The sequence below is a fragment of the Psittacula echo genome, assembly GCF_963264785.1.
Source record: "Psittacula echo genome assembly, chromosome: 1".
In the NCBI taxonomy this organism is placed as follows: domain Eukaryota; kingdom Metazoa; phylum Chordata; class Aves; order Psittaciformes; family Psittacidae; genus Psittacula; species Psittacula echo.
The window spans coordinates 38,669,019-38,696,284 of record NC_137735.1 but is presented as its reverse complement, the minus strand read 5'-3'; the positions used below and the strand labels follow the sequence as shown (position 1 = coordinate 38,696,284).

General features: G+C 38.3%; 1 protein-coding gene across 1 annotated transcript; it reads right to left on the bottom strand.

The window, feature by feature from the left end:
• Positions 1-10,156: 10,156 nt before the first annotated feature.
• On the bottom strand, positions 10,157-24,965 carry AGA (aspartylglucosaminidase; the record flags this gene model as incomplete). Its single annotated transcript, XM_080631422.1, has 9 exons — positions 10,157-10,257; positions 11,090-11,223; positions 13,336-13,443; positions 14,251-14,326; positions 16,136-16,247; positions 17,155-17,267; positions 22,031-22,143; positions 22,816-22,969; positions 24,821-24,965. The coding sequence occupies 9 exons, from the start codon at positions 24,963-24,965 to the stop codon at positions 10,157-10,159; spliced, it is 1,056 nt and encodes a 351-aa protein (XP_080487548.1).
• Positions 24,966-27,266: the final 2,301 nt, after the last annotated feature.

Here is a 27,266-nt window from a genome sequence, read left to right as displayed (position 1 = left end):
AAAGCATCGTGCAGAAGTTCTACTCTAAAGGCAAGGATGGTGGGTTGTACTTCTCAAGGATGGTGTCTCCACATGAAGTGGTCTAGAAGCTAACAATGTCACTTGCTTTGATTGCGACTGAGAACTAACATTTAAGCTAATCCTGGGTTCTGTAGATGAAAAGTATGAAAGTAAAAAATGTGCTTGATACTAGAATGCACAAGCAAGCTTAAAATCCATTTGTACGAAGAAGAAATTATAAAAATAACACACCATTATTGTTTTTCTTTACCGTACCATAAACATCAAATATACAGTTTATCCTTTGCTTTCTTTGATAGGTCATGTTATTTACATGGTACTTGCCACTTCTCAGCTTCTCTCCAAAATTCAGTCATTGCCCGGTATTGTAATACCATACAATTTCACCTAGAAACACGTGCAATATTTCATGTAACACTTCAGTTCATCTTCAATAGAAAAACAAAATGTGCTTATTTTTAATCAGTCTAAAGTAGTCTAATAGGGCAAAGCTTTACAAATACAAAATAACTGCATTACATAAAAGCAGCAAATGCTTTTCTTAAAAACATGAACTGACTCAAAGTGAACCAGAACAGAAATATTTACTATTATAGTAGCACAACTTCTTAGAGTTGTGTTTTCATGAAACTGAATTCTCTGATTTCCCCTGCACTAACTAAATGACTCAGGATGACTATCAGTAGGTTAATCCAGTATGCATCTTAGATGCTAAGAGTAGCAGCAACAAAATACAGGAAGTTCACAATAAGGACAGAAGGTTTCAGAGTCACCACAGAACCTTTTATACCTTTGTCAGAGATATGTAACCACTGAAATGAAATGAGAAGTCAAAACCCATAAATAATCACACCAGAAAACGTTTTTCCTTTCTGAATGGAAACATATTAAACATGCAAGCCTGATGCTGGCTACTAAAGGTCTTGGATTCCCCCACAGACCAGTACTGAAAGAGATCAGGTGACCAAAGCAAGGTGTAAATGCTCAAACTATCACTCTAGAGCCTAAGTTGACTTGCTTGTACGTAGCAAGGTGGAATGAATCATATGCATAAAAGAAACTATACTCTTACTATGAAACTATTCAGGTACACAGATACTATAGCAACTACAGAAGTTTCAGCTGTTTATATTTTGCTAATTGTAACTTACTCTGATAAAATGGAGGAATTACGTAGTTACATAGAAGAAGGAAAGCAATTACAGGACAAAACAGAAGGCGGAATTCAGGCAGGGGAGAAACAGAACCCTGAAACTGTAGCATGCACAAAAGGAGTTCAAAAATAAAGTGGTTTGGTTTAGGTTTACCAACCCAAAAGTTAATTTAGCAAATCCCAGCTCACTATGTGATGCTAGTTTGAATGTAATAAATTAGGTACTGCAGTACTGAACTCAATCTCTGATAACAATAATCAACTGCAGTTCAAACAATTTCCCATACACACACCACACCCAAACCTAGATTGTGTGGAGCAACCTACTACCCATTATTTTCAAATTCAGTTTAAACCCTCTGATTCATTGCACAAAATGGATTAACTTTAATTTATTGTTATATCAATACAGGAAACACTTGAACTTTGTTACTTAAAACTCCAGAGGCCAGATAAAGTCTATTTTACATATACCCATTTAGCTGTATCTGTTGTAAAGCCTTCAGAATAACACAGTATGCAGGACTGACAGCTTTGATGGTAATAAATACTGGAAAAGGCCATTTCTGAGATAGCACCATTAATCAAGACACACTCAGCTGTTTTGTCAAAAATACCAGTCATGGCATTAATTGCAAGGTTTCAGGTGACAATCAGCCAGCAGGCTCTGCTGATTGAGATGAATCTTTTAATGATAGCTTAGGTGATTATATTCAATCTATATTTACAGAGTGCTTAGGCTGCTTGATTGAAGAAATTTCTGATGAAAAACTTGTAGCTGAGATTGGGATTGTTTCCTAGGAACAAGAGTGACAGTGGGCCGCAAACATCTGCACCTCTCAGCATCTACTGCTTCTAGGGCAGCGCTGCAGGCACAACCAGCAGCTGGCAGCAGGCTGCAAGCCCGCTCCTTATGAGCTAGAACATTCACTCTAGCTGTTAAATGCCAAAAGAGCACAACTGCAACTTGGGAAATGAAAGCACACACAACTAAAACTGCCCCTGTATTTAAAATCAAGTGTATTTAGAATTACGTTATTTCACTGGAAGCTGCTAAGTTAGAGAATGCTGTTCATATTCACTGAAAATATTGTTTCCCAGGTGTTGCAAACAGTGAAAAGCTTCTGCATTAGAAGTGGAAGTAAGGCCAACAAGAATGACCTGAAAATGTCCTTTGTGTCCATTTTGCCATGATGATAAATATAATAATTCATTCTAGAATTTCTTCATAGGCCTTTTCCACAAAAATATTTATTCAGATTGCAGAAGAAAACAAACAATTCCCACTTATTCCCTGCAGTAAGAATTAACAAATGTAGCTCTTAACAGTCATAAAATATTGCAAAACACACACATCTCACGTGCTTGGCCAGATTAACATACACAGCAATTAGAAATTCTCATCTAAACCAGTGCACAGCACATCCACTTTTCTCTTGAGGCTGTAACACTGCTTTACTGCGTAGCTTACTGTGAAGGATCACATCTGAACACAGGTCCTGGTAACCCCTTTAGGTAAACATTCTTTGATATAAGAAATTTCTAATTAATTAACTAATGCTCATTAATTAATTCCTCAAATTACAATGATACCTGTTAAATTTTTCACCCACGGATATGCTGCTAACATTGACAATGTTATTATGCCATTAAAAATATTAAATTTTTCAACAGCCTAAGAGATTTGTATTGCTGCCACACGGGGGAGGTCAGGCCTGAAACTGTGACTGCATAAAAGGAAAAGTTTTGTGCCTGGTGTGGCAATCTCATGTACCTAGTTTGAGAACAGAATCTACTCAATTGCATTTCATAGGTGCAAGAGTCTGTAACCCTGTGGTGTTTCAGCATGAGGTAATAGTGAACAATCAGCAACATACCAAAGTCATATGGCTTATATGGCATATAACATCCTTGAGAGCAGACACTTACTACTATGGAAATTTAATAAATGGGATCTTAAGGAACCTCACTGATAGAAGATTTTTGATGCCAGTAGTCTACATTTATTCTTTACTCACCAAGAAGTTGCCCTTAATATCTTGTTGTTAGCAAACTGTTCAGGAACTCAGCCTATTTCCTGAGCTCTGCTGGTATTCAAGGAATGCTTATCAGATGCTTGGTACCACGTACTACCTAACCAATACTAGCAGAGGAGCGAGAAATATGTCAGGATGTGTATCCCCCCCAGGGAATCTTACTTCCACCTTCCTGGAGAAGCAGATCTTCATGTGCTCTCTTTCTCACCATCTCATGTTTCTTACAGAAGCTGTTTCACGTTGTATAAAGAAATTGCTACTAATTATAGCAGAAAAAGGAGGGAAAAAGATTCTTTGGTCTCAGTGTTAAAGGATAATCAGAGAGGTTACTATTTGAACACAGCTAGTAACATTTCACATATAATGTCCTAGTCATTAGAATAAGCAAGTGCAACAAGCCACAGATGCACAAACTCACTCTGCTGAGCAGCCTTCTGTGTGTCAGGAGGCCTGTTGGATCAGGCCCCAGGATTAAGAGAGTAAGAGCTTGAGGTCCTGCTAGCTTCCGGTTTTACGCCAGTACGCGACCCCACAAATATGCACATCACCAGCACATGTACAGATGTGGGGTACCTACAAAGTTAGAAAGCAGCACTGGACACAAAGTACTGAGGTCCTCACAAAGCTTAAAATGGTTGATTCTTGTGCCCAAATCTCTTTCAGATTTTCCCAAGAAAGACAACTTCTCCCTTTCTAAGGACAGAGCACTCTAATCTTTGCATACTGAGACTAAAGGCTTCAGTAGTTCTGTATTGTTCAGTGATTTTGTTATTCACTGTGAAAAATGCTTTAGAGGCACTTACATGAGATGGTCTATTATCTGACCAGACTGCCTCAACTTGTAGTATTTGAACATTTGAAGTTCCTCCCAAATGTTAAGACTGGAAAAATCAGAGCTACAAAGTAGAATGTAATGGTTAAGTTCAACACTGATTGGCATACTATGAATAGCTAAGACCAAAAGTACACCAATGACAATCACGAATATAAATATGGTGGAATATTTATCTGGCATTAGCACTTCCATTTGTCATAGTGAGGCACTACATTACTGTCGTACACATACAACTTTCTGCAAGATCAAACTTCTATTCCCAACTCTGAAATAGACTTGATTTTTCAAATTAAGTTACAGCTTACAGGTTATAGCTTTATTCTTGAATGTGACTGGAGATGTTACCTCAGCTCCATTGAGCATACTTGCACCTGTCTCTTGCTTAAACCTCTTTGTGATCCAGTAACCAGACATCCCTGACAGAACTCTCCAAGAGCCAAATATAGTAGTCTGTCCAAAACACAGCGGTGTTAACACAGAACACATCTCACAGCTACTTTCAATTAAATAGCCAGTCAAGACTGAATTCATGGCACTCACACTTTCATAAAGAATTGCAGTAACAGCAGATGCTCTTAAGTATGCAATCTGACTTGTAAAGCCTCCTCAGACAGAAGAAATTCAAATTCACAATTTAACAAAAGAGAAAGCCATCAGAAGGTTGTATTGAGATACTGCACTTTCCCATCCTGAAGATGGGAAGCCTATAGTAGATAATAGCCTGTCGATAAGAATTCTCCCTGAAACAGTAAGAATCGTGTATTCAAATCCCAAGCTTTGATGTCTCTTACTGAACTTTACTAGGGAGAAATAGTAGGATAGGTATCTAGCTTGAAGGTTGATCTCATGAAACCTGTGGAGAGATAGGCATCTTACTTCAGTCTGCAGGAAAATTCTGAAGTCTTCCATCACTAATCTAAGCATTTGCTGTCACCAGCTGGATAATTTCCTGTGCTCCTCAGTGCCCTACCGCAATTCCTGCAGTCTGCCTTGTGTTGGTATTAGCAGACAAGTGGCTGTACAGTAAGACAGGACAGCTTGTTTACTCACACTCTGAAAAAAGACAAGATTAGTTTTCAGCCAGACCAGCAAGCTGATCCATGTTGTGGTGTTGCATAACCACCAGAAACAATTGCTTAACTGAACAGAGAATGCACAGTGGAGGATGTGGGTAGTACCATACTTCTGGGGTACCAAAATCTTTAACCAGCTGAAACCATACTCCAGAGATGGACAAAGGTTCAAACATAACCTTCTCTTCAGCACTTCACTAGTAGTTAATTGTTCTTTGCTCTTTGTAGTTGCTTTTTGTGGTTTTTATCACCACAGCTGTAACTATGAGCCTAGGAGCTAAATTCACAGGAATGAGGAAGGTACTCTATACACACCTGAGGGCTTTGATGCATACTCCCCCAGCAAACAGCTGCAAATTGCCCTGGAGCTGTTACTGCTCTGATCACAAGTTATGAAGCCCACAGCAGAGCCAGTGGAATGGGTTGCAGACACCTGCTATTCCCAGTGCAAAGTGAAGATGGCTGTCAGGTTAAACCACTGGATCTGGCATGAAGCTGTCTAGGTGAATGTGCACACCCTTGTCTGCCAGTACTGGTACAGGACTTCCATCAAAGAGATACAGAAGGCAGGGAGAGGTAGCACTGCAGAAATCAGTTAAAGGCTGTTAACATCCTTAAGCCCATTTGGCAAAAGTGATGTTATTCTCTGAATACCCTAGCAGTTTCACTAAGGAACAACAAAAATTGCCAGATCTCTTGCTGAGAAGTGAGATCACAAGACTTTCATGTTGACAGAATCCTAAGATTGGGTACAGATTGAATTTAAATAGTTACAGTTCATTAACACTGTAGCTACTCCAATGTAATTTATTTTCTACTTTATAACATACAAATTAGTCCTCAGTAACAACCAAATTAGCAAAACACACTTGACTGCATATGAATTAGACTTGTTTATAGTACTTCTTACATTCACCCTTTTAATCTATAATGCTTTACTTCATCTATTACTGTAAATATTTCAGAAAAAATCCTACATAGATAAGGAATTGATAGGAAACTGCCAGTTCCATGTTGCTCCTCAATGCTCAGGAAAAGCACTGCTGATGAAAACATTAATTTATGGCAAGTTTCAGTTCCTTTATACTTCTCTATGTATTACCATGCCAACCCAATCTTCATCCTCACAGATGATCTATGATAATTTGCCTTGTAATTTTTGTCATAACAATGAATATCCAGGAGCAGTATTAAGCTAGCAGCAAAATCATTTTTATTTTCAAATAGCCTGTCACATTGTATTTAATAACCACACATACCATCAAGCATCTGATTATGAACAATAAGCATTCATGACCTAGCTGAGTATAATCCTAAATCTGTAATACTGCACTACTAGAATCTACTGTGATAGCGCTTCTCAGTTTGAGTAACTCGTCCCTCAACTCTTAAAAATACAGCTTCTATAATTATTATTGCTATTAGTTGATGCAGGATAATACAGTATTATCTACTATTGTATTGTATGCATAAAAAAAAACCCAACCCTTTCCCTGTTCAGTTACCCTGACATTCTACAAAGACTAAATACAAACTGCACCTGCAGTTGGAAGATCAGACTTAAGTGGACACTCATAAAATGCCTTTCTCCCGTTGGAAGGGTCAGGTTCTATAAAATTCTCTGTATATTTGTCTTGGACAGGTAACAACTCTGGATTCTTCCCATCTGCACATAACAGTACTCAAATAAACCAAGGCCTCTGGATTTCTTGCTAAACTGCATTTCTTATTCCTTAGGATCTTAAGCTGACAAATGCTGGGAAAGCAGAAATACAAAATGTAATACAAATTCACAACTACATTCAAGAGGCAAGCCACTGCTTTTTGTGTTTTACATAACCAGCACTGAAATAATAATTGAGCAACAAACAGAATTAGAGCTGAAATGTATTTCACAGTCTGCCTGGAAAGTATGCAAAAGGTGAAAACAAGAAAATTCCTGTTCATCTAAGACATGAAAGTTCTTCCCATGCAGAGCTCCAAAATGACCATTCCTAACCAATAACCCCCCTGACATTTACAATACAATGTTTTTGTAAAGTTCTACCTGGGAAAAGTATAATAAAAAAGCTCTTCTTTAAAAGATTTTTCCCTGTCCTATTAGGAAAAACACAAGTCACCAATAACAGGAATTCCCTGAAGAGCTGGCACACTTTGAAGCTGCTATTGCTTTTATTTCACAAACCACCACCTGTCACTGTAAAGGTATCAGCTAATCACACCAAGACAGCACTGCACAAGCAGGTGTATTTACCTACACTGATTCCAACTGTCAAGCGAAAAAAAAAAATAAACCAAGAAGAAAATGAAAACACAGCTAATATTGTTAAATGCATAAAGATCTGAAAAGGTTTGCTGCCTGACTCGGCAGCTTAAACAATAATAAAACTAGTCACAAAATCCTGAGATTCTGCCACATCTGCTCCACGGACACTTCAGTCATGGGTTTTTTTTTTTCTGTAAATTTAATAGAACTTATGTAGAGGAATGAACACACCTCCAGTGAGAATATCTGCAGTTCAGTGCTTAGCAGGTAACACACCAGTTGTATATTACAGCTAGAGTAAATTTAACTATCACTGATATTTCCTCACACACACAGCCTACAGATAATGGCACTGAAATCCTACACATACTCTTGTTTCAAAACAAGGATGAACAGAGTCGTTAACAAGTTATAACCATCACATCCTAACTAAGCCCAAGCAACAAGTGCTAATAGAAGAATTTCCAAGTTATAAAGTAATCAGCACCACTGTTGTTTTTACCTTGTGAAGAGATAATAGTCTCTACTGTTTATACAATATTACTTGTTGATTCCATCCAAAAGCCCAACCTTGAATTCTCTGAACATGTTATTTATTCCCAGTTGAGGCAGCTACAGATGAAAGGACGTTATTTCCATGGTAAGCTACAACGGCGGTATCACAGGAAAGTTTTCTTCACTAAGTGGTACAAAACATTGTCAGGGTTCATATAGATTGCCTGATGAAAGAACAGTTTAGAGCCATGCAAAAACATAACGACAGTATAAACTTACAATATAAAATTCCTTGAAATTGGGTAAGATTTTTTTTTTTTCCCACAACCCCAGCAGAAACTGTTGAAGAGTTTTTGTTTAGTTTTGGCAAGTTTGTTCTTGTAAAAATCTTTCTTAAAAAAATTCATCTTTCTTCTACGCATAACAGAACAGCATACTGCTAACAACCTGCAAAGAGATATTTTAAAGACAAAATATTAAGCACAATACTTTTTTTAATTCAGAATTCTGTCCATAACATTGGAATGGCACATTTATAAGTTTAATTTATAAATAATATACTGTCAAATTAAAAATACATAAAAATAGCTTACACAAACTAACCCTTTAACTTACAAGAATTAATTCAACATCACAAAGCAACCTATATTATTAAACCACATGTAGTCATGCATATGTCTCATGGAGACAAGTAATTTTGCTCTCACATACAGATGAATTGTTAGAATTGTAACAGTGACCTCAGGTACACTGTTACAGAGCACTCATAACTCCCCTAGTGATATACACTAGCTAGCACACTAGAAAGCCAGCCAAGGGTGTTTCCCATCTTCAGAAATGAATCCTGGTGAATTCAGCTGCAGCAGTTTGAGACACTGCCACTCAGCTGCCCATACTGAACCTTCTATGTTTACAAACCACAATGTTATCTCCAAAGTAACAGTCACTGGGATTTTATTAATCTATCTGCACTTGATTACTTGAGTTATCTGAAGATACAGCAGCCATGGTAGACACAACAGGTAGAAAACTTATCTTAAGCCACTGGAGATATATTCAGTAAGGGCTCCTCTGACAAAAGCTTGCTGTAGCCTAGAGTGAACTCTGGGCTACAAGATGCTCTGAAGATCCAGTGACAGAAGTGAATCCTCCAAATAAATTACTTGTTGCTTAAGCTCGACAGCAAGGCATTAAAGACAGCTACTCTGGTTTGAACGTTTTTTTCCAGCTTTTAAAGATACCAACTTGGAACATAAGGCAACAATCATTCTAAGGCACAGTACACAAGCATCTAAGCAACCTTACTTACAAATGATACATTAAGGTGTGCTTTTATTACACAATTAATTTTATTCAGGTAGACAAAGAATAAATCAAGTTTATGGCAATACACTTATTTTACCTGCTCCCCCCTTCAACTTTTCCTAGCCCAAGTTCAGCAAAGATTCAATCAAATGATCAGCAAGACTCCAAGTTAAGAAAAGAATCACACATCTTCAAATACCCGTGGAACAATCCTCAAGATGCTGAAGTTCTATTACAAATTAATCCTGGTATCTAGACACAGAAAGTGACAAACCCAGCTATGTCAGCTGTAGGTAACTCTCATGCTTTAGGTATTCAACTGCTCCTTTGCAGGTGTAAATGTGCCATAGGGAAAGTGCACAGCATATTAAGGGCAAGTAAATCACTGTGATTAAGATTTATAACTTAACTTCCACTACATAAAACAGGTGACAAGAAGGTTTTGAACTGTTTTCCCATCCAGTCAGAGTCAACACAATACTCCTTGAGGGCTTGTACTACTAGGGATGTTTGGATGTCCTCTCTATTCAAATGTATTCTCAGCTGTTGTGAAACAAGTTAAAAAGGTCCACAAGGAGATGCTCCTTACCTCTTAATTAAAGCTTTGAAATAGTCTCCACTACTCTTCAAACCTCTTTCCTTGCTTGTCAGCATTTGCATGGAATTTTCTTTTCAAGAGAAATGAAAACCTGGACTGTCTTGGACAATTTTTCTCAAAATAAGTCCCATGCGTAGAGGCAGAGACCTTCCTGCTCCCCAACCTTTCAGATTTCTGCCAAATATGTTATTAAATGGCAAAGCAAAGGTCCAGTTCAGTGGTTACTATTCATCACTTTTGGCTACTTAGTTCTTACAAAACCAAACAGACCATAAGAGCCATCAGACCTTGGAATAACCATTTTAAAAAGCAGCATCTAGGGAAGCCTAGCACTTTCCCTGTCTTAAATTTAGATGTTAATACGACAAAAGAAATTAAATGCAATCTACTACTTGCTCAGTTGGGTGACTTAGCAAAGGACTAGAAACCATGAAGTGAAACTGAGTGAATCCTGGAATTTTATTACACGCAGCACCTAGGAAAGAAAGAAAAAAAAGTGTAATTTGCTGCATTTAAGATTAGTGTCTTTGTTATTGTACTTTATCATCTAAAGACCCAGTTACTAATTCTACTACAATGGTGTAATTGTTCTTTACAATCTGTTTAACTTAAGACATCTTGAAAGTACTGAATTTTAAGTAAAAATATAGTGCTACTGACTGCTGCAGCACAATTAATGCCCTTATAATACAATCTGAAACAGCAACACAAGTTAGGAAAATCTCTCTCTTTCAATCCTGATTAACTTAATGAGTTCCTCCAACACTAATCTCTTAAACACAGAACTATGGGAAATAAGAGATCAAAGAACAGCAATAAGCAGTCTAACTAAATAAGCCATGTTGATTAGCAAACTGTATTTCCTACTGATCTAAGAGTTCACTAATGAGATGCCTGGCACAGTGACTGATCTTGGAATGCTTTGAAGCTATGCTTAACATTCACATTCTCCCTGCCTTATGCTATATCTAGGGGAGGCATAAACATTCTTTTTTAAAACCTTCAAATTAATCATACACAGTCCAGGAAAACACACAAAGGTTGTAAATATTTTTGATTTTTACTAAGACTTGCAAAAATTTTGTGGAAGTCTAAGACATTGAAATGCAGGGGAAAAATGAAAATATCTCAAATCCACACTAAGACACAGCTGCCCTGCTAACCAGCATTTGATATTATGAATGGCCAGTATTGCTGCAGTGTTCAAAGAATAATTAAAGACTTCTTTTTCAAAATCCACTTCTGGTTTTGTACTTCTGTGACCTCATTAGGGTCAACAAGCTTTGTCTGTTAAGCAAAATACATACCATAACTTCCAGTTCTATTGGCACATATGACAGCACCAAAGAACTTTGGAGCATACTTCTGGATTCTGGAAATAACTTTCTGACAGGCTACTGTTGGGTCTGTTCCTATTCTCATATACTCCACAGCTTGATAACTGAAAGAAAAACAGTTATGACACCCAGACAGTTAGCCATACTGAGATTATATGTTCTGAAATACCTTTGACAGACATTGATTTCTTTGAATAATGGAAACACATGATAAATAATCTTCATCCAAACTTCATCTTGGCAATTATTACTCAAGTTCTACATGAACAGTAATTACAAATAGGACTTAAAAGGGGCTGCAAGATGTCCTCTGTACCATCTATCATTCTAGGGCAGGACTAAACCTGGGATAATGCTCTCAATCATTTGGAGTAGAAGAGACCAAGCAACAGATCAGTTAAAGAAATGCAAAGAAGCAGCTAAAGAGTTAGAGGCTTTTTTTTTTTTACTGTGTGATTAAGTTTGGCATGAAAAGTTGTGACTGGTTTTCAAAAAGGCAAATGCCAAGGTACTTTTCTGAAGAAAACTGACCTCTGATATTACTGATCAATTACTGGTTTCAGTAAGCATTAAAAAAATTGTCCAGAAAAGAAGTTCAGTTTCTGGAAACCTCAAAATTGACCCATTTTCTTTATTTCATGAACATGAAGGTACTATGTTTTGCTCAAGACTTTGAGCTATTTTCTATTTTTTTGCAAACCAATTTAAAAAAAAAATTACTCAAAATGAAAGAGAAATCTAGAGGAACTTCTTTGTATCTACAGTATCATTAAGCAAATAAATACATGGGCATTGTTTTGAGATGAATCAGTTACATTTCCAAAATGTCCTCAGAGGGAAAAAAGTTACTTTTGTTGTCATTTTCTTTCAGAACCTGAAGATTAGAACACATAATGTAACTTACAAGCAAGCAACACTAGATTTTGTTTTGCTGAAAGATGCATATACCAAAACCAACTCGTTACACTACGACTCATCTACAGATAACATTAACTACAGATGTTATCAGAGTACCATGTAAGACAGCTTTCCTTACAATTTAAGGCTCCCTATTATCTTAGATTTATTCTAATAATCAAATAGGTTCAAGTTACCTAAAGATAACTATCTGAATATAAAGCTGTATTCCACAAGGGTCTCTTCACTAATCAAAAACTCTGTAAAATGATACCATCTCAAAGAAGGCAGACAGAAAATATATTTAACATTTCCTTCATTTCTGGCAAGTCAATTCTATTATTTGTTTTCATGTGGGAATATCTAAATAACATGGACTTAGGAAAGATCTGTATCTACAAAGAATCTGTGATTAACCATCTAGTCTTAGTTGTTTTCTAAAACCCACTGGTACCAGCAAAAAATGTTTTAAGCATTAAAGCCAAATCCTTCAGGCTGCTAAACTGTAATGTAAGCTTTTATTGATTAACCTCATAGTGGAGCTCAACTCAATACTGCTGTTGGTATCTAATACCTCAGGATAATTCGTGAGGTTGTCGACTGCCTTGTATTTCAAGGCTGACTTGGAACAGACTGAAACTCATTGAGGACACCTGTAAATATGCAACAAACTAGTAAGCGTTTTTAACTGCCAGTTTCAAAAAAAGCACTCAAGGAATATGAAGGCCATTGCTATATATTCCTTCAAGCATCAGTGCCTATTACGTTCAGCACAGACTTCCATAAGTCATTCCTGCTGAGACCAACTCGCAAGAATGATTGTCAAAACTCAGTCATGAAAACACCCATATTTTATGTAGGCTATACAACCAAGATGACAGCACTAAAACACTCTTCCAGTTTCAAATTAGATGGAATTATACAGGATTGTTACAGTGACACCTTCCCACCCTCCCAAGAAACCTGAGACTCACCCCTCAACCTTCCTGCAATTTATAAGGCTTATTTCCCACACAATAAAACACTTCGTACGAGAAAGCTAATCAGTTCTGTTAAAAAGTGTGCAAGTTGGGGATATACTCATTACCTGGTGCCTGCTTGCTCAACAGCGTGGCAGTATTAAGGGATCTGTCATGAAGATATTTAAGAAGTCATTTCTTTTAAGACAGATCATAACGATGACCTGACTGTGCTGCTGTTCTTTCCCTCCTTTACTCCCACTTCAGCAGCTACTAAGACAGGCTTTTTAATCAATTAGTTAATTTTCTGAGTTCACATTTTGCTAGAGAAAAATAGCCAAGCTTGCCCTAAGGACAAACCTGGGTAAGAAGCGCATCATTATGTCACCATCCCCAGTGGCTGCAGCTCCTCCTGCTGTGCTATCTGCATAGGATCCTGCTCCAGCTATCGGAGAGTCTCCTACACGGCTGTAGAGAAAAATGGAAAAAAAAAACAGAACCTGGAAACTACAGAAAATGGTGATTTAATAATTCAAGTGGGACTGCACTAATGTAATAGTTCTTGGCCTGATATTGGCAAGTTCTTATAACCTGGTCATCCTTTTAACTTTGTCAACCTTACTGCCTCCAGCTGAGTTAAGTGTTAAACTCACAGGAGAACAGAACAGGTAAAGAGGTCACTCCACTGCAGTCAGAAGTCTTGTCTTAAAACTACCAATAAAAGTGATCTGTGATAACCTGACTGACCCGAGGCTTAATCCACCTCCAGTGCACAACTGTTTGTTATTATACTGACTATTGTCTGGGCAGTAAGGTTTAGCCAGTGGGCAACAGTAAGCAGCTGGGGACATTAGTATGTTCAATAACTTGGTGCTAAATCTGTAAGTTGTCTGACTTGGTTGACAGAAAAGATTCCTATCTGGGTAGAAAAAAGGCTCAAAGACAAAATACAAGCCTAGGGCTCTGATTCTACGTACACTTCTTTGGAGACTGTGCACCTCTCCAAAATGCTTATTTGTCTCTGGTGCCATGCCTTACAAGTTGCCTTGCAACCGTGACAGTTGTTTGTGTCTCTGTATGGTAAATTAAGTGAGCTGAAAAACAAGCACTCCCTCAAAGACAAACATCTTGCAACAGTTTCTCAGTATGGGGATTTGTGGTGATGCCCAGAAATAAGCAAGGCCATCACTGCAGTCTAAAATATAACCTTTATATAAGCTTAATGTAGCAAATGAGACAGGAAAAAAGCTTTTTTGTAAAATCAGAGATACTAACCCTGGAATTTTGTGGACTGCGCCATTAGTAGATGTCCCAGAAACAACAGTTCCACTCCCACCGATTACAATCATACCTAAAGTTTTCAACAAGGACGAAACACATTCAGAAACAGTCCTAACAAATTTAATTAGCACTATGGTATCAAATAAACCACAATACCCAGACTTTCCAAACTACTGATATCCTTAAATATAGAGAAGCCGTACTCTTACGGAAGTTCTTCTTAAAACACATTTGGAAACTTTCTGGATGCATTACAGCTCAAAAACCAATCTATAAAAGTGAGTGCCACACTGTTCAGAGCTGTATGTACATTACTGCTGCCCAAACAGCCGCTGTCTCCTGATACACACCTATGTTAACCAGTAGATAACAAGCACCTGGTACATCCTGCCCCAGTACCACCAGAACAACAAAGTCGGGAAATTATAAATGGTCCTTTAGGGAGACTTAAAGAAAAAAAAAAAAAGGGGGGGTGAGGGGGTCAGAAGAATCACAAGGATGAGCTTAAATTTCACAGATGGTGACACACTGCCTACCAAAGTTAACAAGAATTACATGGCAGGCAATCAGATGTGTGGATAACCCTACCCCTTGTTAATTTTGTGCTGACAAGGAAGGTACTGCCTCATATTACAGAAATTTAGATTGCCACTTGTAGCAGGATTTCGGATCAGCTGCTTCTCTGTAGAGTTAAGACTTCACCTCTAAGAGAGGGCAGAAGCTGCTGCTAGGATCAAACTCCAGTACAAGTCAAGATCCAAGAAGCAGAATTCAAAGAGCTGAATTCTGGTTCTCTAACCTCCATAAGCACTACCTCCTTCTCACAGAAAAGATTCCTGACCATCAGAAGCTAAAAGCATAGAGGCACTGACTCTATAGCCACCAGGAGCCTCTGCAAAAAGGCCTGGAAGGGCATCTGTTTCTGCCAACTTCCGAAATGCTTTGTGAATGAAGGTTCTTCTCAAAATGTGTTATTCAAGGACACGTTTCACATATAAAACAATAGGGTGGAAGAACTTGCAGTATAAATGTAAGCACCATCATTCACAACAAAACATCTTAGGACTACTTAATGATACACAAATTCCTGAACTGTTCTTAGCAGATTCCCTTCTCATCCTGATATTCTATGATTTCTGAATTTTCTAGCACTGGAGACTGTATATCCCAATAAAGAAAGCTACCTACAAAAACAAGAACTTGGTAGGTTGCCTGACTTCTGTAGAAAGTTAATTTGTTATTAGGAGAGCGGATTGGAAGCAAAGAAGAAACAACTTGTTATTTCTTGGTATTGCAAATACTGTCAGGCAAAAGTTCTGAATTGCTAAACTGAGAAAAATCCAGATAAAACCAAGGAGTGCAAGCTTCAAGACTAAAAACTATAAAGCTTTGGAAGACATGAACCTTAACTGCTCCACTCCTACGCCTGATCTGATCATTAATCACTTTATAGGCTTGTCAATTAACAGTCCTCTATCAGTAAGCTCTTAGAAGTTTTTGGGACTACTACTGCTAACCTGTTTTAAGCATAGTAGATTTTCTATAAAATTATTTAGACAAAAGCCAGAATAGCAGAAAAATGAAAGCAAAGACCGTTCAATAAACACTGCTTTTGGCTGGCAACAGGACTAACAGTTTACTCATATCTTCCACCACTGCAAAGCCTTTTAAGTTGGTATGACAGCTACAGGGGAGACTTAAGTTAACCATAATCAAGATAAGTATTTTTAATCTTGATCAGTTTTCTAAGCATCCATAGCAGCCCAAGAAATTATGACAAGGTATCTGAGGGAAAAGCAGTAGGGCACTGAACAAAAACTAAGGTGGAGGAATGATGAATTAAAAATACATCAGCATCAGAGTTACCAAAAGTTGTTACCAATAGTATCATGATTATGAAAACTTCTTCGTGAGGTCTGTTCTTCTTTATAAGTTACTTTTTCAGGTCGTTTGTATGGTCCACAGGATTTTGAAGAGTCTGGTATCACATTCTGTAAACATTTTGTGATTTGCATGAATAATATATTCTGCTTCATTATAGATAAATTTAAAAATACCACAGTCAATACCTGTAATCTACCACACAGGTAACAGATGCCCAATACCTAAATTACACAGCTGTACTGAAATCCCACAAACTGATTTGCTTAAAGAAAAAAGAATGACTTCTGGTATGATGCAGTTAAAAGTTTTTCTTACTAGAAAGTTACGATAAAATTAAAGATTCTGCTCTGCTCCATTGACTGTTAAAAAAAAAAAAAAAAGCCTCACTTCATTGAAACAAAGAAAATTTTCAAGCTAAAAGCCAGCCAGATGAACTGAGCTTGTTCTACTAATGTCAAGATGTTATTGTCAAGTCAGTATCATAGTCATCATAGTCAAGATAATTTCCCAACTGAAAAACACTATACTGAATTAAAATGGTACAGCAATGCAGCATTTAATAGCTAAGAAACAAGACAGCATATAAACATGTAGAAATCGGAAACACCAATCCAAAAACAAACAAAAAAAACAAACAGGAGAGAAATCTCACCACAACACGCAAGTTTAACAGACAGCTGCATTAATGTGATGTGTTCCCAGTTCACAGGTTAGCTTCGCTAACTTTTTAATAACCTTAATTGCTACCATAAGATTTTCTTATAGAAATTTATAAATACATCAAAAAAAAATACACACTCTGCCAAGGCCAAAACCAGCAGGATCCAAGAAATTAACAGCTAGACACATACTCTTGCTGAGCCTACCAAACGCTTGGTAATTCCAAGTTTGTTCATTTAATATGCAAAACTTTTTTTTTCTTCACATGTAAAGTACAACTTCAATATAAGCTGAAAGAGGCAATGCTGCATTACTGACTTCCTAAACCCCACCTTCACCACCACCACACTTTACCTTCCAGTAATTTGGCTGACAGCTTTGATTAAGCCACTCTGAATACATCAAAAGAGATTTCTGGGTAGTTAAATCTTCATATGGAAACCCCATTCTTACAGCAAACAGGGAGGCTTGAAAAGCAACAACAAAACCAAAACCATTAATTTATTCATATGGTTATATATTTTATGATAATGCATTCATGTAATGTTATCTAGAAATCAAAAATTCTATATCCTCTACAGAGATGAGAAATATGTCTTCAGGGAGCAGTACCAGCCATTATAGTAATGTATAACTGCAGTAGCAAACTCTCCCTCCACTGGCAATATCAAATTTCCTCAATTCACTGTAACTATGTTAACATATGTAAGTTTTAGCACTGAAAGAGAAACAGATTCAACTCTGTTTATCAACTGAACACAAATAACCTGAAGCAAGAGTGGCCTGGACTGTGTGTGTCACAGAAATATTTAAGTATATTATACAAATAACAGTATATTTTCCTTAAAAATCTAGTCTTCTATGAAATACAAGTAACAGCAGCATATTTACCACCAAAACACTGATACTTGCAGAAATCAATCCACCAGCTTACATATTACACTTCTTCCTTGCAGTTTGAAAAGTGACTGCTTCCTTGTTTTGAAAATTAATATAGTATGTGTCAAGAGAGCAAAAGAAATACCAACACAAGCAACAAAAGAACACTGCACTTCTAAGACTGGCTTTTCTTGTTAGGGAAAGGAAATGCAAGAAGATCAACTACTCTCTCATCTTTTAGTTGTCGATACATTTGATATTACCAAGTAACAGATATTGTTGCTAGATTCAGATGCTTGAATTTATATTACCAATCCTTGATAATAACATCACTATAACATGCAGCTGAACGAGCTTCTCGAGTTCAAGAATTAAGAAAAGCCTTCAGTTATTTCTGGACATGTTTTCTATGTTTTTCTTTAAAACTGACACAGTTAAATCCTCTTTGCACTCAGAGTAAAACAAAACTGACAGCTTCAATTAAACAAAACAGGCAGGTCTGGTGGTTTTTCTTGTCTGGTTGGTTTTTGTTTTGGGGGTTGTTTTTAGGTAAACTTGTGCTTGTGCATATTTGTCAGTCATTCTTTCATGACTTCTAAAGCCTTGTTTCTATTCCAGGAAGCAGAATTGCTCATCTTTACTCTCTGAACTGTTTACTTGGATTATTGGTCTAAGTATTGCTAGAAGACAAAGGGAAAGGGTCAGGCATACTGTGATTATGAAACTTTCCTATCTCTTTGAGACAAACCTGAAAATTTCTTGGCACATGATAACCGAACTAATTCTTTGCTTCCTCACTTGTAATCATTCTGTATTAAATGTTCCTCACCAGATTCAGTGTGCATACATGGCCTCTATTGCTGATTTTCCAAGACTTGGCCTAAAGAAATCACGCAATGAACAGAAAAAGCAATTCTTTTAACAGTGCAACTCTGATCAGTGTGGCCATCTGTATCTGTTCAACAGAAGCTACACCACAGCTAACAAGCAGAACCCAGGAAACTACACGCTGGCCAGCCTCACACTGATTACTGAGATGACTGAACAACTAAGCCTGGAATCCATTTCTGAGCATGTGAAGGACAAGAAGGCGATTGCGAGTTGTCAGCATGGCTTCACAAAAGGGAAGCTGTGGTTGATCAGTCTGATAACCTTCTATGATGAAACAACTGGTTTGGTATATGAGGGGAGAGCAGTGGATATTGTCTACCTTAACTTCCACATCAAAAGCTTTTGATACTGTCTCCCATAAGATTCTCAAAGAGAAGCTGATGAAGTATGGACTGGATGAAGGATCAAACTTAAGAGGGTGTTTGGTGATCAGCAGTATGAAGTCTAGAGCCAGTAACTAGCAGCGTACCACTGGGATCAATACAGGGTCAAGTATTGTTCAGTATCTTCATTGATGACCTGGATGAGGGGGCACACACCCTCACCAAATTTTGCAGATGATACAAAACTAGGAGGAGTGGCTGAAGCTGGGACTGTTCAGCCTGGTTCAGGGGATCTCATCAGTGTATAAAAATATGTGAAGGGAGTGTGTAAAGAAGATCAAGCCAGGCTCTTTTCAGTGGTGCGTAGTGACATGAAAAGAGGCAATGAGCACAAACAGAAACATGAGAAGCTCCCTCTAAACAACAGGACATGCTTCTACACTCTGGATGGTGACAAAGTTGCTTAGAGGTTGCGGGGTCTCCATCTCTGGAGATATTCAAAAGCCATCTGGAAATGGTCCTGAGCAACCAGTTCTAGGTGGCCCTACTTAAGAAGGAAGGTTGGACCAGAAGACCTCAAGTCCCTGCCAACGTCTACCACCCTATGATTCTGTAATGCACTGTCTTCCTTAAGTTCTTGATGTACAAAACATTTTAAGAGACCTAAACTTCATTTTTTTGAGTCACTGTAAACAGAACTGAGAAGACTACTCAGGTGTCATGGCACTCGTAACAGATGCCATCAGTACTTTTAACACTGAAAATTAAAAATTCATGTTACTTTCATTAAAATTTTACTGCCAGAAAAAAGGTACGTGTCACACATTTAAAAATGATCAACTAAACAAAATGAATGTGTGCCACAGCTTGCCTCCTCCTCTCTAGTGTGAGCTTCTCAAAGAAATTATATTTTAGGAAATGGGCAGACTATCCTGGATTATATCACTAAATAGATTTGAATAAAAGTGTACTTTAGTTATTTGGAAAAAAATGAAGAATAACCTCAGCAATTCTGCATCTGGAATAAAGAAAGCCTGCAGAGATTATATATATATTAAAAGGATTTACTATTCTAGCTAGCTTTTCTGGTGAAAATGTGAACATTTTCATTTAGAAAATAAACTATTATTTCTCTCATACTGATTTAAAAGTACAGATGTATTCTTCTGAAGCTATAGCTCCATTTTTCTCTTTATCAATTTTTGCTTGGTAAAGACGACTATAGTTTCCTTTATCCAAGTTCCTATTTCTACAGAAAATACATGCTTTCAGAATATTATTCTTTCTTAATTTCTCTCTGCTTTGATTAATTCACTAACATTTATGCCCCATCCAACCTGGCCTTGAACACTTCCAGGGATGGGACATCCACAGCTTCTCTGGGCAATCTGTTCCAGTGTCTTACCACCCTCATAGTAAAGAATTTTGTGCTCATGTCTAACCTAAATCTACCTTCCTTCAGTTTAAAAACATTCCTACTTGTCCTGTCATTACATGCTCTTGTAAAACATCCCTCTCCAGGTTTCCTATAGGCACCCTTTAGGTATTGGAAGGATGCTATAAGGTCTCCCCAGAGCCTTCTCTTCTCCAGGCTGAACAAGCCCACCTCGCTCATCTTGTCTCCATAGTCGAGGAAATCCAGCCCTCTGAGCATCTCTGTAGCCCTCCTCTCGACTCCCTCAAGCAGGTCCACATCCCTCCTCTCTTGCTGGCCCCAAAACTGAATGCAGCTGAACTACCTCCCTCGACCTGCTGGCCACACTCCTTTTGATGCAGCCCAGGACACAGTTGGCTTTGTGGGTTGAGAGCGCACATTGCTGACTCATGTTGAGCTTTTTGTCAACCAACACCCCTAAGTCCTTCTCCTCAGGGCTGCTCTCAATCCAATCCCCACCCAGCCTGTCTTTATGCTTGGGATTGCCCCAATCCAGGTGTAAGACCTTGTACTCAGCCTTGAACTTCATAAGGTCTATGCTGGCACACCTCTCAAGACTGTCAAGATTCCTCTAGATGGCATCCCTTCCCTCCAGCATGTCAACCACACCACAAAGCTCGGTGTTGTTGGTAAACTTGCTGAAGGTGTAAGGGGGAAAGGAGTATGATGAGCACTTCTTCGTCCTCTTTTTAACGCCTGACCAATTTCTTTTTCAGCATCATCTGCGAGATCTTTCTTACCAAAGCCACTTGTAACCTAGTCATGGTCAACTGCTCAAATGAAATAGAATCTGCAAATCTCAATCTCTTTTCAGACCTCCTGTCAAACACTGTCTTCACCTCCCTCTGTTGCCTTATTCCACTCCATCAAGAAACTACTGTTGCACTTATTTCTCTAACATTCTGTACATGTTAATTCCCTCAAGAATCTTTAATCTTTTCTTAGCAGTTTCAAACCACCTACCCTTAATGCTCAGATGCCAATTTCGCACTGACCTCCACATTTCTTTCTGAACAGGCAAATACATTTTAAAAGTCCTTAACTGTGAGCCAAGTAGCCTTCCACTCACTATTCATATACCTCCCTGGAATGTACATCTCTTTTGAAACCAGTATTCTTCTAACAGCAGCAGCTCATATTTGAAAAGCTCAACTACTCCTCCAGTTTGCTATCGCTCTTTTGTTGTGCCTAGGAGTACAGCCCCTAATGCAGTTTTTTTACAGTCAAATTCTCACTTATATTTTTAAACTGTGAAATACAACAGTCATGCTGAATACATACTAGAATAGTAAAATCTAACTCTACAGTCTATTAAGTCTGTTATTCTTTAGAAAAAGTTGCTCCATGGTTTTAAATTAAATGTTTACATGTAACAGCTGCTACAGTGCCTCGTATGAAATCATCTTTGATATCTTTGATATCAGTGGTATTAGCAAAGCCTTGGGATTACAAGTTAATGTTTGCAAATACATTGGTGGAAAGACCACAAAATCATGTTTTTCTTTTCATGTCCAAACAGTGAATTGAACAACTTAATTCATTCACATATAATAAGATAGTAAACACTTCTGAATTATTTGAATACTCATTTGATTGTCAGGGAATCCTCCCTCCTATATTACCAAGAGTAATATACAGCAATTTTGGCAGGAAGTGTTATAAGAAAAAGGTATGCTTTGAAGACAGTTAAAGGGATAATTACCTGACTCTCCCACTAATAACGTATGCTTAGTGTATTCCATGACTTTTCGTGCTACACTGATTGCCTTTTTTACGTGTTTGAGATCCGCAACTGCTCCAACTTCCATGGTGTTGCTGTAACAAGAAATATTTAAAACCTATTAAAAATACAAGAATAATTGTACATTTTTATCAGACAAAATCTGTTCTCATCTAAATTAGAAAGCCTGCTCTTTTATCATACTGCTTTAACTGTTGACAGACAACATCACTAATCTAGTAGTAGACAAACTATATCACTTGTGGCAAAAACTTTGTCCCTATATTGTTTTCTTTCACAGGCATGGGGATAAGGCTCAACTACCAGTAACTCAGTCCACAGTAATATTTTCAGTGGAATAACTATTTTATTACATAAACTCATATTTATGCAATTATATAATTGCATATAATTGCAATTACTCTTTAATCAGGGCAGCTTTAAATGGTAAATAAAGCACAGAATACAATTGCTCCAGAAGTGAAATATTTATGGGATGAATGTAAAGGGAAAGCTTACAATGCTACCAACTATCTGCTTTGCGAGTGTGATACCTAGAGCTAGATTACTGCACTACATAAAGATTCAAAACCAAACATGCTTAGCTACTCTTCCACTAATTCAGTATTTTCCCTAGCTCCACAAGTTTACATATAACTTTTTCCTATAGTCAACCCTAAATCAGCAAGATCTCTGCAACAACAGATTTACATTAAAATGTGCTAAAAATAATGGGGATCAGTCTTTTCTCCATGTAGTTTTCTTACCCATTCATAATCATTGCATCCAGTGTTGTTTCTCCACTTTCATCTGGACTTCCTCCATATCCCACACTCCCATCACACTGGTCGATCTCACACTGACCACAGCCTCTCTCAACTGCATCCAGCTCAGAACCTCCCAGCTGCAATACTCCCCAAGCTGTAATCAACACAAATAATTAATTGTCACTAGTGAAATATCTCCACTACTGCTTTAAAGAATGTTTTAAAGATGGATATAATGCAGATGCACTATATAAGTGGGTAAAGGAAATAAACTGTAACTTATAGGTGAAATAAAGTCAAAATATTAAGCTATTCAAAAGATTGTAAAGCATTATTTTTCTAAATACTATTCTTCTTGCGCATCTGATTAGTGTTTCTGACTGAGAAACTAAGCTTCCTTTTTTCTCACTGAGAAGGTCTTTACTAACAGTCATCACAACTTCTATACATTAAATAACCTCATTTGACAAGAACCAACTATTGCTTTATCACTGCTTATTTCAAACCATCTGGTGGTGGGGAGGAAGAGGGAAGCAAAACTTCTATCTCAAAATAAAAAGCAAAAGTTATAATAAGCAACCCTCAAAAGCTTCATATGAGAATACGAAGTGTCCAGCTGCAGAATAAAAAGATCTAAACCATACAGTGATCTAAAAGATCCAAAATTTTATCAGTAAGAACAAAAAGAAAGTGGAAACAATATACAAGAAATTAGTCTCCACATTCTCCTGTTCAATCCTTTAGTCTTCTGCTGTTTATGATCTAGCTCATGGTGCTGTTTCGTAAGACATTACAGACATGCCAAATGACACGATTTTAATAAGCTGGGCCTGAAGCTGGCACATGTGAGCACATGTGAGCACATGTAACATTTCACAAGGTTGGACCTCAGGCAAGATTTTCCAACATGCTGAGCTTGCTGCCACCGACAACAGCAATCCTGCTTGCTCCTCCTTGTGCTCCCTCATCTGCCAGATCCAACACAGGGGAGGCAGGAGAAACAATACAGCCCAGCTCTTTTTGGCAGAAGCAAGCAATTACACTTGTCTCCATCATCTCAAGAAGCCTCATCTTAACAAATGCAGCATGCAACTGCATGAAACTACCTACACCAAAGAAGAAGTAGGATACCCAGCATCCAACTCCTCATGCGCTTGTCTTTATTATAAACTCCAATGAGGAGTACCACTCCATGTCCTACTACCTTTATTGCTGTGAGTAGCCTTAACACGTGCTTTGAAAAGCTGCAAAGCAAGGGCCATGCAGTTTTCATGACTGCATTTCACTTCTGACCTATACAAAGTTTTACAGGTAAGCCATTTCACTAATAAAGCTTCCATAATATGTGATTACTTGTAACTCAACTATGATAAAATAGCCTGAGTCTTTTAAATTCAGTATCCACAACTAATTTATGTTGCCATAGGAAAACCTGCTTTGACTGTCAATACTACAACACAAAACAATTTATCACAAAAAAAAAAAAAGAGCTCCAAAAATACTGTATTAAGAACTGTCTAAATGTTTGGGGCAAGAATGAATCTCAGAAGGGCAAAATTAAAAATATATTATTAGCAAAAGAATGGTTTTAGTCTAGCTTTTCCACAGCCCATAATCCCCTCAGCTTCCCTTTTATTTTAAAGGCATTTTTCCCCACCTTGAAAGCTAAACCACTTTCTTGCAGGCTGTCAAGTAACACCAGCGCACAGGCATGTCAGGGGCCTGGCCCCCTTCCCACAGAAAGGCACTACAACGCCCCTAGACCCGCCGCACGCAGAGAAGCACTTCACAGAGCTTCCCTGCGGTACCAGGACTCGCTCTGCCCCATGACTGCAGCGCATGCCCTCTGCAGCCGGAGCCCTGTAACGGAAGCCGGGTCACAGCCTACTTTTTACTACACATAACCGTGGTCATGCTTAAGAGACTTCCAAGACAACACGCAGAACTCCGGCAGCCCCTCAGGAGGCCGGGACACCCCGCCCCACCCGGCCCCCCACCGGGGCACCTGTCTCTGCGGCCTTCCTAAACGCCCAAGTGTTGATGACTACAGGCAGCGCGGCAGCCAAGGCAGCACCCGCCGGCTGCAACACGACGAGCAGGAGGGAAACAACCACCATCCACCGCCGGTACCCGCCACACCCCGCCGCCATAGCCCCCTCCACACCGCCACGAACCGGACGGCAGCTGCTACGCGTGCGCACACGACTGCGCAGCAATACGGCCGCTGGCGGTACTGGCCGCCGTGGAGGGTGTTGCTTGCGGGAGTGGTGCTTCCGGTAGGGACTACTCTATGTGCAGAGGGTGGGCTGCCGCCTGCCGCGGGGGCGGTTTTGGGTCAAGGGGAAGCCTGAATGTCTCCCATCAAAGGCCAAGGCTCAGCGCAGATTAAAATGCCACGTATATATTTATTGTATGCCTGGTGTGCTTTAAAGCCAGCATGTGTGTGTGGAGGTCACGGTAGTGAAGTGTCATGCTGGGGTGTTGGAGGTGGCTGTGGTGGTGGCTGGTGCTGGTGCTGAGCGGTGGGTGCCAGCACAGACTCTATGGCAGCAGGGCTGTGGGGTTGGAGCACACCTGATAAAGCATGTTCAAAAGCAATCTCCATGTGTGCTCATGAGATTCACATACAGCGTGCACCCTGCCAACAGGTGCGTGTTTGTCAAAAGTGTCCCAATGGCACAGAGGCGTTTCTGAGAAAGGCATTTTGTGATCTACTGCAGTGAATAGCTTACAAAGGAATTTGTAAAAAGCCTTGCTTTATAGAAATCATAAAACATAACAAGTAATTTCTTAATTCTGTCCCTGCTGTTCAAGCTTTTTATTGTAAACCATTAGCAATATTTTAAAGCCATTTGACGTGTTACCATAGCAGTCTGACATTGCCAGGTCCATAGGCTCACCTGCTGCCAGCGTAATGCACCAATTTGTGTTCAGGGCTGATTATGTTCAGTTACTGGTCATCAACCAGCAGCATTACTTTTGAAAAACATGGGAAAAGGTGGTTTCTGCTTCTACCAGAAGAAAAGGATGTAAAATATACTACTGTTTTGTTCGTTTGTTACTTTTTTCAGCTCATTCTCATTACTCTTTTACAATATCAAATGGGCCAAACTCGATTACACTTCACCAGCAATGTCATTGCTCTTGTATTTGAATTAAGAGACACGTGGACCTTATGTGTGACAAGCTTAAGCTTGTAGGCATGCATAAATTGTAAGCGTACTTAAGCTGGTTTAAAAAGCCTGAAGCAGTATTGTTTTTATTATAACAAAATGATCCAGAGACTCTGGAATTCAATAGTTGTCACAAAAGAAATGTGTTATCCTTTCTTTATCAAAATAACAAAATAATAAAATACAGCATTGGTTTTTACTTTAGTAATAGCTTGGCCTTGGTTTCAGCCAGTTCCCAAAAGCAAAGCTGCAGGTAGTCTATAGAAACCTTTACTCATATAAATACTGTTAGCTGATTTATACCTGATATTACTGTTCTTATTTTTGTCACGTATTTCTGTGTAATGCTGTTCAAGAAGGAAAAAAGGGCCAAAATATAGATCCAAGTTAATGTTAAAGGAAGGAAAACAGAGGAAAAAGGAAAATATAATCAAACATGTTACTAAAATTGATATATTAATGATCTTTTCCAAATATTGTTTTCTTTTAGAAAGATAAAATGCACCATTATGAAAGAAAAGCAATTTGATATAGGTGTCATTCAAATAAAACTATTGACTGTGATGGTTGCATCTGCAAGTTGAGCCTGCACAGCTGTAGAGAGAATATTTTGCACAACTTGAAACAGCATAACAAAGTGCTTCGAGGCCCATGTAGAAACTCAGTTGTTTTGATTTCTGTGGTATGCTTTCTAACTGGTATTCAAATGTGAATGACTTCCAGCTAGATATAAATGCAATAATGAATCCATGCTTTACTCTATACTATGTTATTTAATATATTTTTATACTAACTGTGAAAAAGCTCACAAAGCAAAGACTGCTCTCAGATACGGTGTGTGAAATCAACACCAACACCAAGGTTGATAAAACTGTTTTTACATGCTGAAAGCTGAGCAGAATTTGAGCAGTATCTGTCCAAGACAACTTTGCAAATCAGTTCTGTTACATCCATCTGGGCTCTTGATTTGCCTTCTGTCTCTGATATAAAGTATTTTAAAATTGGTCTTCGAATGTAAAACTTGTTTGTATTTTTCTGAGAAGTAGCAGTTGGTTTATATCAGTTCTTCCTAAATGGGCATTGAAAATGTACCTTAATCTGTTTGCCCCTCAATACTTACTGTTACCTGTAGCTAAGATTAATGGTGATACCAGTAGACATTTTTCTCTGCAGCTAAAAATCAAATAATTGTTTCCACAGCATTTTTCTTCAAGTGCATAATATTAAAAGAATATTCTAGAGAAATAGTTCTGTGGACAAGGGATTACTGAGAGGATC